Source organism: Gadus morhua, chromosome 21, assembly GCF_902167405.1.
Source record: "Gadus morhua chromosome 21, gadMor3.0, whole genome shotgun sequence".
In the NCBI taxonomy this organism is placed as follows: domain Eukaryota; kingdom Metazoa; phylum Chordata; class Actinopteri; order Gadiformes; family Gadidae; genus Gadus; species Gadus morhua.
The window spans coordinates 14761620-14776654 of NC_044068.1; the positions used below are offsets into that span (position 1 = coordinate 14761620).

At 48.7% G+C, this 15035-nt stretch overlaps 1 protein-coding gene across 1 annotated transcript in view; it reads left to right on the plus strand.

The window, feature by feature from the left end:
• The window catches only part of wasf1 (WASP family member 1), a gene marked incomplete in the record, with an annotated part of 45517 nt that overhangs the window by 14914 nt on the left and 15568 nt on the right, over window positions 1-15035 (plus strand). Inside the window, 2 exon segments of the mRNA XM_030344606.1 lie at window positions 9738-9892; window positions 10536-10670. Of these exon segments, the coding sequence (XP_030200466.1) occupies window positions 9760-9892; window positions 10536-10670 (268 nt within the window).

Consider the following 15035-nt stretch of genomic DNA (forward strand, 5'->3'; position numbering starts at 1 on the left):
GCCATCGAGGTGATCGTTATTGGGAAAATTAACCAGAGCAGTGCTTTAATCTGCTGTTCTAATGGAATCGAAACCCCTGAACCATTTGCTCAGACCAGGGAGGTCATTGCTAACAATGTCTTGCATTGATCGCTTGAGCTGGCACTATTCATTCTGAGGCTTGTTAAAACGTGGCACTTTTAAAACTTTTGAATACCATCATGCGATCACCGCCTATTTTTCATATTTTGGATTCAAAACATGATTTTAAATTTTTGGACGCGCCGTTCTGTTCTTTCTGGACACATATTTACACAGCGGCGAACAGATTACGAGTTCTGAGTTGGGAAATGAAAGACAATTATGTGCGGTCTAATAAAACAGGTCGGTGAAAGATGACTCCTCATCTAGTCCACATCGACTCACACTTGAAATAGTACTTGCTCTTGTTCTTGACATCAGTATTAATATCCCTCAGATGACGAGGTTGTCATGTTTGACAACTGATCATTGTCAAACATGGCACATAGTATAGTAATAGATGGCGTGCAATGAATGACATGGTGCAATATTCACCTGAGGTATCACCTGAGCTGGTAGCCTTTTCTCGGCTTCCTTCCGTGTCGACCCTCACTTTATTGGCCCTATCCCTTCTTTGTTTTGCTACCATTTTTTATTTTTTTCTACTTTCTTAAGTCCTTTAACCCATAATTGTGTGTGTGTGTGTGTGTGTGTGTGTGTGTGTGTGTGTGTGTGTGTGTGTTTGTGTGTCTTTTTGCCTGCCAGAGTGGAAAAATATATCCGCGATTGGCTGGTGGTAGGCCCTAATTCTCCACCAAGTGCACATACACACAACCACAAACCCCTATTGTGTTGATGTACTTACCTTTTTGTTTATTAAAAGATCCCGATTAGCTAAAAAAGGCGTAGTCAGCTTGGCGTCCTGGGGTTCACTGCTTACCCATCAAAACATACATAACAACAACATTAATATAATAACGCTCAATGATTTTGGGTCACATTAAAGTACAATAAGCTTGAATAAATGCAGAAACAATCCAAAAATAACACTGCTGCTTTGCCAATAACAAAGACGTTCTCATTAGAGGGAAGGCGGGCTTCTCATGTGATTAGATGGCTGGTGATGGGTACAACGGACTTCTGCTGGTCGGCGTAGTCGCTTCGGGCAACAATTTGCCCTTTTCAAAAAGACCTGTTCACAGACATAAGCATGCAGCGCTCGTCTCTCCTCAGCAAAAAGATGTCATTTAAGTTGTGTGCTTTATTTTTATTTTTTATTATTCCCATTCGCAGGCATAACACGGCATAATCTCTTGTTAGCGGAACCGGCATCGTTTCTGGAGTGCACGGCTCCTGATCGCGTCCCCCCCCCCCTCCACCTGTGTCGCGTTCGACAATACGGGAGACGGTATAATGACATTCTCCCCTCAAAGCCTAAACCAGTGCGCGCCGCCGTGCGCGTGCAAAGACATTCATTAGCGCCTTCATTATTCACGGCTGTGGTCCTTTTTCTGTGAACTCAGCGCATACCTCTTTTACTCGGTGCGTTCATTAGACTTCCCATGAATATTGAGCAGTGTGCGTGTCTGTGGTGATGATGCAGCATGTTTGTTGAATGAATGAGTGAATCTCTTAAGCACCGTTTAATGGCCCTGGAGAGCGAGGGACCCACGTGGGTTTGGTGTCGAACCACTCTGCCGGAAGTCATGTTGTGTCGTTAATCTTCTGCACATGAGAGACAAGATTGATTAGGATTGGAATAACCCAAGTTATGCCTGCAAATGTTTATAATCTCTGGTCCCTAGATGATGACGTGTTATTAAATTGAGACTAATCGAAACAGTTACTGATATTGCAAGCCCTTGTGTGGCCAATTAACGTACACTCATTTCTGAAGTGAGCTTTCTCTAGTTGAAAAGGTCAGACCTTTAAATACAAAGGGTAAGAGCCTGATATTGAAATTCAACCAAAGGGCACCGGTCGTGAATTATTAATAAAAAGGGATACAATGTGCGCTTTGTTGACGTATGTATCGTTTATGCTTGAATGAGCCTCTATTCCAGGTACTGGTTTATAGACTCATTTGAAAAACGGCAAACAAGCCTTATTCCTGCCTCATGAGATTGCCACTATATATTTATATGTACATTAAAAAAAAAAACGAACAATAACAAGCAATATTGTGAAGTCATTGCGAGTGCCAAGGCAAATCTGCTGGTGGAAATTTCTGACTAGCTCGTTTGAATACTGTGAAACATTTGTTGTCAGGCAACATTATTATATTAACATAGCTTGGCTAGAGAATGAGCCACTGCCATCTTAGCACCTTTTGTGCCGGTGTGCTACAAGACTGACACACGCACACGCACACACACACACCTGACTGTGGACACATACCTGTTTAGCTTGTGGGTGAGAAACGAGGACGGGAATGATCCACGGATTCTAACTATTGACCAAAAGACCTTTTTGAACTGTAATGACATTTTTCCTCATCTCAACCCACACAAAAGCATACATTTCGGGCCTACGTATCCATGCATGCATCATGAGGCATGGAAATAAATAGCAGCCAAGGTTTTGGGTGAATAATGCCTTTAGTGAAGAGAAATCTCCAAAACATATTGGCACAGGTTTCCTCTGCGAGCCTGGTAGTTGGCGTAGCTCTTTGAGACCAACCTGACAGCCTGGTGTGCTGCTGTATTTTTAGTGTGTGTGTGTGTGTGTGTGTGTGTGTGTGTGTGTGTGTGTGTGTGTGTGTGTGTGTGTGTGTGTGTGTGTGTGTGTGTGTGTGTGTGTGTGTGTGTGTGTGTGTGTGTGTGTGTGTGTGTGCGTGAGACACCAGAAGGTGTCATGTCACTGCTGGGAGGCGGAGGGTGGGCACAGCACTTTAATTGGCAGCCATACATTGGAGAGCTGGTCCAGTGACCAGCCTGTACATCATTGTTAAGATACTGGGTTAATGGGGGGGGGGGGGGGGGGGGGGGCAGATGGAAGACAGCTTATTTGTCAACAAACCTGACAGACAAACAAAAAGGGTTATATTTAGACGGGAGATGCGAAGCATGCCACTCGGTGCGCTCCGTTTACAAGCTGCGGGGCGCACGACATGGATACACCTCTGAGTGAACCATCACATCCGCCGGCACGTCTAAAGGACGATCACGTATCGTACTTATAGCAGCCACGAGTAAGGGACTCTTGGCTGACGCCACAGTGCTACGCAGCGCCGGCTCGAACCGCCGACCCCGTGGTTGGAATGACGAAACGCTCACCGCTAAGACAGATGACTGCAGCCATTCTGGTTGGCAAATTATAGCACACTTAAGGGTGCGGAAGTGAGGTTCACCATAGAGGAGGCCTGTCAACGCTGTGACACATGCTCATAGACTCAGTGCTCTGTGAGTCTGGTTACCTCTCGTATTGGGACCCTGATTTCATCGGAGGGGAGCCTGACCTGGTTTTGAAAAGTTGCATATATTTAAAAAGAGTCTAAAATATGACATTTTCATATCTCAGCGTGGAAGTCATCTTGATGATTTTCTCAAGCTGTTATCAGAGTTTAGTTCTACCTGGAGTGACTCTTTACGAAATGTACACATGCCTTATCAGGATCCCTTCCTGAAAGGGTTTGCTTTGAAACTGTATGTTGAGCTACACAAAGAGAACGCTTACTATTCCCCATGTTGGTTTCCATCCGTACACGAGCATGGGAAGTTCTCTGAAGGTCTGATCTGAACCAGCTGTCGTGACCGCTCATACCAGTTTGATCCGCGCTCCCCCTCCACTGGTAACCCTTGCTCTGCCGCCTCTCCTGATTGGCTGCATTTCAGTATCTTAAGTTGGCTTCTGTTTATAGTGCAGAGGGGGGGAAGAATGTAACGTGCTGCAAAAACGTTCTTTAACGTAGGTTCTTCATAATGCTCCGATCTTTCGTGGCGATTGAACGAGCTCTCTGGGGATTTGCCGATGGTAGAAAAGTTTTGAATGAAACGGCAGAGACAACCATGAGGACTGTTGTACGGCTCTGCGGAGGAGGAGTTTCTGCATAAATCAGATCGCAGCGCTGATAAGAGGCTTGTGTTTCCCACTGGCAGACCACTTTGACGAACACCGGGGCCCCGCTGTGAAACCCTCGATGGCAGTGTGTAAAACCAATCCAAAGTCTGGATTTAGTGTTTCTTTGTTGCACCGTAAACGTCCCCAGGGGAAGCCAGGTCTGTCCAGGGCATATTATCGATTGTTTGAAATGAACAGTCCCATTTCAAACCCGTTCAGCCTTGCATGGCGGCGTCCAATAGCCCAGAGTCCATTCGCCGTAGAAACAGATAACCTTTAATCAGTTACTATGAGCATGGCTTGACTCGGTCCCCCAGGGGCCACTGGGCACGGCCTAGGCTGGAGCCTTTGAAGCTGTGCATTCATGTAGGCCTACTGCTGCTGAAAGGCTGTGTACGATGGGTTCACTAGCCAAAGTTTTGTGGCTGGTTCCTCACGTGTCTGATGGGTTTTAGAACAATGCTGGACGCTAGGAACGTCCCGACATCCAAACTGAAAGTGAAAAGTGTAGCCGCATAGCGCAGCTGGGGTGGTGTGTTAAAGTCACAAACTACCGCCGTTTATGTAGTTCGAACGTTGTTTTTTTCTTTTAAGTTCGATAAAGATGTGGTAAAGATATTGGATGCTCGACAGATTTTGAGGCTCTGAATCACAGCGGCCTGACAGAGGGAGATAGAGGTGATCACAGGTATGTTTACCTGCCAGACCGTCGGCCAGCAGCACTATTAGAAGTTCCCCCTATGGTTATTATAACTTCAAAATCAGTCTTTAGAAGAACAGCCGAGCTCCGACGTGGGTGTAATGCACATGGGCTGCATAAAGTACTGATAAAGCTAATGATCTGGGCTCCACTTTCACATATTCAACGATCAACAAAAAAAAGAATCAAAAAAAGAAAAATTAAAAAAAAAATTGAAAAAAGATTAGCAACGAATAGTCTAAATAACGATAACTCACTGGCTCAAAGGGAGTGTGCATCACTTATTGATAAGGCAGCATGACTCGGTGAGTGTGTAGACATGACATGTACTTTAGGACTTTCACCAACTACAGTCGACAGAGCAAATATCGACTTTCGAAATAATCATAAGCCCCTCTGAGTAGCTCGGTCCACGGCTCAGGGCTATCTCTACTTGACCTGTGTGTCGATACTTGAACACACGCACGTCTGCTGTTCAATGACGCGCCAATAGTCTGATCTCTACATGGACCAGTGTTTCGGTGTGTTTGTTTGGGTGTGTGTTTGCTGTTGGGTGATTGTGTTTCTATATATGTTTGTGGCTTTCTTTGACCTCTGTACACACACACACACACACACACACACACACACACACACACACACACACACACACACACACACACACACACCCCCACCTCAGTGGGGGGAGTGTGTGTGTGTGGGGGTCCTTGACCTGCTGGGGCCGGGGGTCCCCTGTTCTATTGTGCAGCAGTGTGAGTGAGTAGACGCTCTATTAGGGGTTCATTACGGCCTCGTTGTGCGTATTGTCCTGGGAGCAATGAGCTGCACCGCAGGAGGCTGACCCCCGGGCCCCAGCGGCACGCGCCCTCACTTCCTGCTCGGGCCACCTCACTATGGATGAGGGCCCTTTGGATTTCAATCCCTCACTTTCACTCCTTCTCCTTTAGCCATGGCAACCTGTCTGTCTGTCTGTCTCTGTCTCTGTCTCTCTGTCTCTCTGTCTCTGTGTCTCTGTGTCTCTGTCTGTCTGTGTCATTTCATCGCTCATCATCACGCTTCCACACTTTTGCTGTGCACCGAAACAGAGTTGTTGTCACACATCCACACCTGAACCCCTTATGCACCGTTGCTTGATTTTTCCACTTCCCCTGGGAGATTGTTACGCGACCATTGAGATCCCTCCACGGTCGTTGCCATGGTGACAACTGACAGCGGGCGGCACCACCCAAGACGAGCGAAGCCACTAGAGGGAAGGTCCAGGGCTGGAGGAGGGGGCGGTGCTTGCGTCTAATGGATAGGCAGGCGGAAATAAACAAGAGGGACTCAAGGATGTTGTACATCGGACACGCGACCAACGCCTGGGATCCCAACGGGTCAAACAGGCCGCAGATCCGGTGTTTGTTCTGCTGTGGGGAAAGGCGAGATTTTTAACACTTTAGCCTCCCCTGAAAGACGATATAAACCCAACAGGGGAACTGTTCATCTTTTCCCTACATTGCGATCAATGCGAGTGGCATATCTCTCTCTCTAATCGCTGTGGTTTCATAGATGGCCTTGTTGCTAAAGATTTTTCTTTTTCGTGCAGTCTGATCAATTGTGTTTTCTAATGCATTTGTTCAGAGAGGCTTGTAGCTTGTGAGCACTCGGCGTATTGAATATAGGCTGTGGAGATTGATCGCAGAGCCGAGAAGCCGTCCCCAGGAGTACAGAGCACACGGCCCCTAGCTGGGCCTGACCAAGCTACGATGAATGATCACCAGTACTGGCTAGTTTAGTAAGGGTTTGGTATTAATTTTGTATTAGTTTGTGTTTATTTGAAGGTTTACCATGTACCATGCAGTGAGAGATGGCTTTAATACTACGCTACCCTTGGGAATAGTTGACCTATATTTTTGTAGGAACATAATCGGTAACACATGAGCGCGAGGCTCTATTGGCTCGTCAATGCTCCATGTCTTTGACCAAGTCTGTTGTTCTCATCCCCCTGTCCCTGAAACCATGGGCATCGTCACTTGTCGGGTTCAGCTGTCATGATGTTGACACACACCTTAAGGCTCTTAACTAAATCCTGCTTCCTTCCAGATGTCTCTCGCCATTCACCATGACTAGTTCTCTCACTCTCTCACATAAAACTCTTTTTTCCCCTCTTCTCACACCTTTCTTGTCATCCTGACACCCTTTGCAGCCAGACTCCTCTGTCCTCTCCCCTTCGCTCATGTCGGTTTCTGTTTCCTTCCACACTCCTTTTATGGTCAACCTACTTTGGCATCTCCACAAGGTGTTTTTGTTTTAAGGTTAGAGTCTGTGTTGTGGTCCCCGCTCACTGTCTCAATGTATTGATCCAGTCGTTTTTTCGGTTTCACAAACAAGGTTCAGAGAAGGCGGTTGAGTCTTTAGAAATGCACCTGAACTGAATAAGCTACTTACAGTACCACTAGCATTGGTGAGTCAGTTTCATACGTCCCTTTGAGATATTTAAAGCCTTTGCATTTGCAGTATTATGAATGTTACCAACTGGGTGTCGGTGACGACGCTGTCTGTGTCTCTAAAAGATAACTGCTTCTTGCCAAAGGCGCACCAAAGGAACGAAACAGAATCTCTTCGAGATTGCCAATGCAAAATAAACCCTCGCAATCACATCTAATTGACAAAGGCAAACCTGGGGGAACACATTGTAGCAATGTGCTGCTATTCTGACTTTTGGCGTCAGATTGATTTCCTGTGTGCATAGTTTGTCATATAAGCTGGAGTACTAGTTAGTCCTAATGCATAAATCCAATGTTGGCAATGCGCATTTTAAGGCCACCGTTGCCCGTAGCGCTGCGGGCCCACAGTTCGTTTTGGCCCCGGGCCCCCCTGGAGTGTTGACCGGACTTTGCTTATCCTCAAAAGCCAGCAGAAAATGTCAGCCTTGCATTTGGACCAGAAACAGGTTGGCCCAGTCAAGTGCAGCTTGTGGCTGGCTTACCTGAGGAACCTGTGTGTGCGTGTGTGTGTGTGTGTGTGTGTGTGTGTGTGTGTGTGTGCGTGTGCGTGTTTGCGTGTGTGTGCGCGCTTGAGGGAAGATTAATCTGTTAGGGGCGAGTGGGGGACTTGTTATTTCAGAGGTGAGCGCGGATCTAAAACAGTCTTTCTCGGTTGGTGATGTAACAAACTTGCTGGCGCGCCGCCGCTCCAAAAACAGCTCTTGACTTCTCAAGTTGTCCTTTTATGGGCATCAACTCTTTTTGTGGGGCAATTTGAAGATGAATCACCCTTAAAAAGAGACCTGTTAAAACAGGACACCATCTCGTCCTCGGCCATAGCATCAGGCCCCCAAAGAGGGCTGGTTGCGGGACGGGACAGTTTCGGTCCTTAAACAGCCCCTTCCCTTTTTTTTTTCCGCCCCTACATTTCCACAGACCACGCTAAGTAATCACGTTTATTCCTCCGAAACGGCACACCAACATGGAGGCAGGAGATCGAAAGAGGCGGGCTGGCGGCTATCACGACCCGGACAGCCGCTGTAATGAGGCCTACCGCCGGCGGGCTCGGGCCTTATCAAGTTATCCTGCCGTCGCACCTGATCCACACACACCATTAAACCCATCGCCTCCCGTTAGCGCTCGGAGCTAACGAGCGAAGGTGTCGTTTCGATTAAGGCGCGTTGTCAAATTGCCTGGAGACGGTGTCGTTTGACGACGACGGGGGGATGTCACCTGATCCTGTGGCTCGCTCGTAGCTCCCCTTGTGTTCCCAGGCTGGCACACCCGAAGCCAGGCAACACGCCACGACCGCAGTATCCATATTGGGGTTTTTTTCCGGGCACACACACTTTTTAGAGTCTGGGATGTTTTGGCTGGCCAGAAGGAAGGTGGCGTTGCATTGCGTCTACTATTTGACGGACAAATGTCCACATAGACCAGTTTTTCGGTGTGTTTATGTGTGGGAGTTGAGGGATTCTGTTTTCATTGGACGTTTGCTGTTTTATTTAACCTGTGTGTTGACACACACACACACACACACACACACACACACACACACACACACACACACACACACACACACACACACACACACACACACACACACAGCTCATCTGTGCACTTCAACACATCGACGCATTTCATTATCTCTCTTTCGTCAAAGCGAATCAGGGTGCGGTGGAAAGATGAAACGGGAAACCCCCTTTGCCGGCCTCGCTCGCTCCTCCCTGTTTGGCAGGGCCGTCGGTATAGGTAGAGGAGGGCTAACCGCTCCAATACTGTAGCGCTAATGTCATTAGCCTGGCTGAGCGCAGGAGACAGACGCTGCCGGCGCTCCAGAGCAATAGCTTGAAAGTGTGCATGTGGGGGTGATCCGGGAGGCAGGATGGTGCTGACTCAGGCGAACAGACGGGGGAAGAGCAGCACAGCTGGGCACCCCCTTTTAAGTCTGCACGCCCCGACCGCTCTCCTCTCAGATGGAGAGCCGCAATCAGCTCTCTCCTTGTGCTATCTTAGCCCCCCCAACCATCCCCCCCCGTCCCCCCGTCCCCCCCGGACCAGCTACATCTTCCCTCAGTATTCACCCGTTTAATCCATTAGGTCTTGGTTGTGAGCGTGGCATGTGGAATATACCGTGGCAAGCCTTCACCAGCGTAAACACCACCAGGACTCTTGGTTGTGATATGGCTACCACTAAATGAAACGGCGTCTGCTGCTCTTTTTTTGTGTTGTTTGTCCCGACACAGTGCTGACGCTCCGTAATAAAATACCACCAGCACTGGTGGGCTAGTCATTCAACTGAATTGAATCAAAAGTGAATTCTAGGGGGGATTGTGGTCAGTCGCTGCGGCCAGTAGAACTACGAAACCTTGAAACACCGAGTGAAGCTCCTCTCTTCTCCTCCTGTGTGTGTGTGTGTGTGTGTGTGTGTGTGTGTGTGTGTGTGTGTGTGTGTGTGTGTGTGTGTGTGTGTGTGTGTGTGTGTGTGTGTGTGTGTGTGTGTGTGTGTGCAGGTAGAGGCAGCCCAGCAGAGCCATGCCGTTGGTGAAGCGCAGCATCGAGCCGCGGCACCTGTGCCACACGGTGCTGCCCAGGAACATCAAGAACGAGCTGGAGTGTGTCACCAACATCTCCCTGGCCAACGTCATCCGCCAGCTGAGCAGCCTCAGTACGTGGACGCACACACGCACGCACACTCATGCATGCGCATGCACGCACATGCAAGCAAACGCTCACTCACTCACGCTCTCACTTTCGCGCACACACAGTAACACACAAAGAAGTTGGCACTGTGTTGAAAATGGTTGTCTTAATCAGAATCAAATTTCCGTAGCCATCTTCTCGTAAATTCATTTGAGGCCTTTAAATTGCAGAAAGTGAAGATACTAATGGCCATGAGGTCTAGCTCACCAGAGCTGCAATAGATGGAGGATTTAACAGATGAAAAATGATCATCGAAGCAAATAAATAATACAATTAAAAGAACCCAGAACACATAATGTGCGATAATGTACCCATCCGGGCCTTCTGTTATGCAGAAGGTAAATCTGGGCAACAACTGAGGCATAATAAAACTTCAGTGGCTCTCTTTGTAAGTGTTTCCTACTGATTAAAAAAAACATGCAAAGAAGAAGCTGCTAACATAAAACACATGGCGTGATCTCGCTCCTGCATCGCTCAGAGAACGGGTGAACTGAGTGGAGGCTGGGACACGTGTTTGATCAATGGATCCTGTGTGTGTGTGTGTGTGTGTGTGTGTGTGTGTGTGTGTGTGTGTGTGTGTGTGTGTGTGTGTGTGTGTGTGTGTGTAGGTAAGTATGCGGAGGACCTGTTTGGGGAGCTGTTCAACGAGGCCCACACCTTCTCCTTCCGGGTCAACTCCCTGCAGGAGCGTGTGGACCGCCTCTCCATCAGCGTCACCCAGCTGGACCCCAAGGAGGAGGAACGTGAGTGGTCCCGCACGGCCCGATCTTATCGCTCTCTCTTCCTCTTATCTCCGTCTGGCTGGCTGGCTGGCTGGCTGGCTGTCTGGCTGGCTGGCTGGCTGGCTGGCTGGCTGGCTGGCTGGCTGGCTGGCTGGCTGGCTGGCTGGCTGGCTGGCTGGCTGGCTCTGTCTGTCTGTCTGTCTGTCTGTCTGTCTGTCTGTCTGTCTGTCTGTCCAGCTGGCTGGCTCTGTCTGTCTGTCTGTCTGTATCTCTCTCTCCCCCCTCTCTCTCGATCTGTAATGCCTTTTTAACGGCCTCACCTTATCTGTCTATTTAAAGCCCATACGTCTCTCTCTCTCCCAGTCAATCGCCAATGTCTTTTGTTTTCCCTCCAAATCATTGCCAGCTTCCTCCTCCTCTCAGCATCGATTGGGGTGGTTGTGTGAGTCGAGGTGAATGAGCATGTGCAATGTGCGTGTTCTCAGCCCGAGCGCTACAAACAAACCTTCTGGCTCCGGTTCTAAGCATCGCATTTCATCCAGCCCCTAGCCACCCTTCCCATCGCTCCCATTCCCATCCGCTATCCGTGAATAAAAAGGATAGCGGATGTGCTCGCCGTAACGAGCAGATCGTAAGAAAGAGTGAAAGAAAGGAGTTGAGGGGGAGAGAGAAAGAGAGCGATAGAGCGATAGAAGGGCCAGATGATCCCACGCTCCGCCGTGCCTTATCGATTTCCCAAGGACCCGCGGAGCCCCCTGCACCCACCCCACCCCCCACCCCCCACCCCGATACCCCCCGCCCCCCTGATGTCGGGCCGGTCCGGGAGCAGGTGTTGATAACGAGCTGCGCTGGGCACCAAGGAACAGGAACCGCTTCATGTTTGCGCTAATGCTTAGCGGAATGCAGTGGGGGTTGCCAGGAGAGTAATGTACGTGCATGCTCCTATATGCTGTAGGTCAACATACCGTCCTATCATTTCACCCCTCCCCCCTTCGCTATTTTTTCTCGCAATCTGCAGTTCATCAGCCCCCAGCCCCTCACCCCCACCATCGCATGTTCTCCTATACTTGCAATCTCTCGACCTCCTCACCCTTAGGATTGCTTCACACACCATCCTTCAGCTCAACCCCCCCCCCCCCCCCCTCCCCCACCCCACACCCCAACCCATTCATAACTCATCCCAGTCGTTCTCTTCCGTTCCCATCTTCTCCCATCTTCTCCTGCTTCTGCTCTCCCCAGTTCCTCCTGGAAAGTGTCCATGCACGCACAAGCCCTGCAGGATGATTCATATAGGTGGGGGGTGTTGCATGGTGGGGGTGGGTGCCCTGTTGTGTGTGTGTGTGTGTGTGTGTGTGTGTGTGTGTGTGTGTGTGTGTGTGTGTGTGTGTGTGTGTGTGTGTGTGTGTGTGTGTGTGTGTGTGTGTGTGTTCATTCTCACCACATGGATGGAAATGATTATTCAGCAGGGGGGGTCCAAACTTTTAATATGTGAGTGTGAGTGTGTGTGTCTCACTTCCTCCTCGATGCATAGAAAGAAAAGGAAAGCGATTAGCCGAGGGAAAATGGAAAACATACGCCTGGTGGCATTTTCAGTGTTTTTTTTCTTGCATCATGGTTGACCACTTCACGTACACACACACACACACACACACACACACACACACACACACACACACCAAGGGCACCTTGAGAAACCACTAGTGTGATCCTGCCAAAACCATGCAGTCATTCACAGTCCATCGTTGCTACCCTGGGACCGCCTATTGGAGGTTTGCACAGCTGTCATGATCACTGTCCAATTGGTTGAATTAAGCCCACAAATCTCCCTCTCTCTCCCTCTCTCCCACCAACATGCATCTGGTTTGGGTTTTTCACAAATTCAACATGAACCTAGCATAGTAGTATGACGTGTCTGTGTGTGTGTTTGTCCGTTTGTGTGTGTGTGTGTTTTTGTCCGTTTGTGTGTGTGTGTGTGTGTGTGTGTGTGTGTGTGTGTGTGTGTGTGTGTGTGTGTGTGTGTGTGTGTGTGTGTGTGTGTGTGTGTGTGTGTGTGTGTGTGTGTGTGTGTGTGTGTGTGTGTGTGTACTCCTTAGTCCCGTGGTCCTGGTATAATTGAGAGGTCCTGACTCCCTCTAGCCTTAAGGGGCGCTTCAAACACTGAGGACAAAGACCTGCTGGGTAGCAATCAAACGACATATGGGAGGGGGGGGGGTGGTGCAGAGGATGTGGCACTGCAGTAAAAAGCAGTGGAGTGTAAAACACTTCTCTACAAGACACATCTCTACAAGACTGCAGAACAACAAATCAGTGAGGCCAGATGAACATGAGTAACCGCCATCACAGGCTGTAATGGTCTCTTTTAGCCTCTGGGTCTGTCGCTGGAATAAATGTGATGTTGCTGTGAAAGATGGAGTCTGAGCTGCTTCCCTAGCCCCCCGTTAAAGACCTCATGTTGGGGATTGAGCCCCTCCCAGTGAGAAGCGGGAGGAACGAAATAACCGTGTACGGCACTTAACTCTAACTAACTGTGCAACTGTGTGACGTGAACTAGCGTAGCTCGGCCGACTGGGCGCTGTGAGTGGGAGGGTTTGGGGAGAGTCGATAGTATGATTCTCCTCTTTAATTGTAGAAATATCAGTTATAGTATGTGATTCTAATGAGACAATTAATGCATTCCATCATTTGATCAGCATTGACCACAGAAATGTCCAGGTTCTTTTTTCTTGAATCTTTCTTTTGTTGTTGAAATATCACACATTGTGACCTGAATGATGTTTAGCGATGAGGTAAATATAGAGGTGGATATGGCTAGGTTTTTATTTCGGGCCCCTTGTACTTCATGATCGATCCAGAGCGGTCTCAGCCACAGGATCAAGGGGTTTCTCCAACCGTACTCCACAAGGCCAACCAACAGTGTGGCCAACCAACAGTGTGGCGATCAAAGCCAATACCTTTTGAAGTGGGTAAAGGCTCTTTCATACAACATGCTCCTGGTGTATTTTATCATCGCACTATAAATAATTCCTCTAAGGATCCGGGGTTATTTTTTAATAAAGCATCCAGGTATTCACTTCATATTGGATGACCAATATGAAGTGAATAACCATCCAGGTATCACTTCATATTGGATGACCAATATGAAGTGAATAACCATCCAGGACGGTGAAACGGTCGGAGCGATGCAGAGGTGGCTCCAGGAACCCAGCTCAGGACCAGCGCGGCGAGGCGACGGGGATTGGCACGAGGGGGACGTTTGTCAAAGGTTTCTTATCCCCGTAAATGTTGCCTTTCATTGGCCTCGTGAGCGATCGCTCTCCCTCGCATCCACTGCTTCTCTCCCCCTCCCTCGCTGCCAACTTAATTCCAAGCACCTTGTAACGCCGACTCGCGATGAGTCAGGCATGTGTGAGTTACAATGGGGTGAGGGTGGGGGTGATGAATCGGTACAGTGGGGGTCTCGCTGCATTCGGGATGAATCACCGCTGTAGCGAGACCCAGATAGTGGAGAGAGAGAGAGGGTGGAGGAGGGCGGGGGTGTCCACCTTATGTACTGCTGCTGCTGTTATGTTTTTCATATCCCTATTAAATATGTATTCGCGTGTGTTTATCATTTCATTTTCCATTGTACTCTTAACACGGCCTCTATCTTCCATTGAAATAGACTCTTACACTGTTTTTGTCTTCCGTCTGTAAAATAGGATTAAATAAAACCTTGCCTGCCCTGACATCCCACTGATAATGGAGAGACAGGCAGACAGAGAGGAAGGAGAGAGAGAGGAGGAGCCTGTGGCCATATCATTACTGGCTATGAGACTATATATGAACGAAGAAATGGAAAAATAAGACGTGAAGAGACAGGGAGATTTCACTTATCCGGCTCGCTTTTTCTTTTAATAACGGACATTGTTACTGAGTGAGCTTTTACATAAGTAGTACATTGTGTCCTGAGAGTTACGGCACATAGACCGGCTAATAAGGATCACACAATCCCAGATAGACGTTTATACTGCCTTTGCCAGCGGGCTCACTAAGCAATCTGAAATTGCTCTCTTGCCATTTCTGTAAGGACTCATTACAATGTTAATGTGTGCGTTGCCTCAAGAAGCACAGTCTTGGTAAAATATTGAAAAGCCGTTTTCAAAGAAGCTGAAATCTGACTGTTCTCGCAGACTCTCCCAACTGGACGTTGGCAGTGTGTATTACCTGGGTAGGCATTCCATTCCACAATGAAACTTGCATTGGATGGATGCATCGTTTGTTTCACCCAGGTGGTCCTTTCACGACCCTCACCATGTCTCAGCTTCAAGGAGATGTGTCTGTGTTGTTATGAACTGGCAGTGGGGGGGGGGGGGGGGGTCGAGGGTGGCGGCGGGGGGGGGGGGGGGT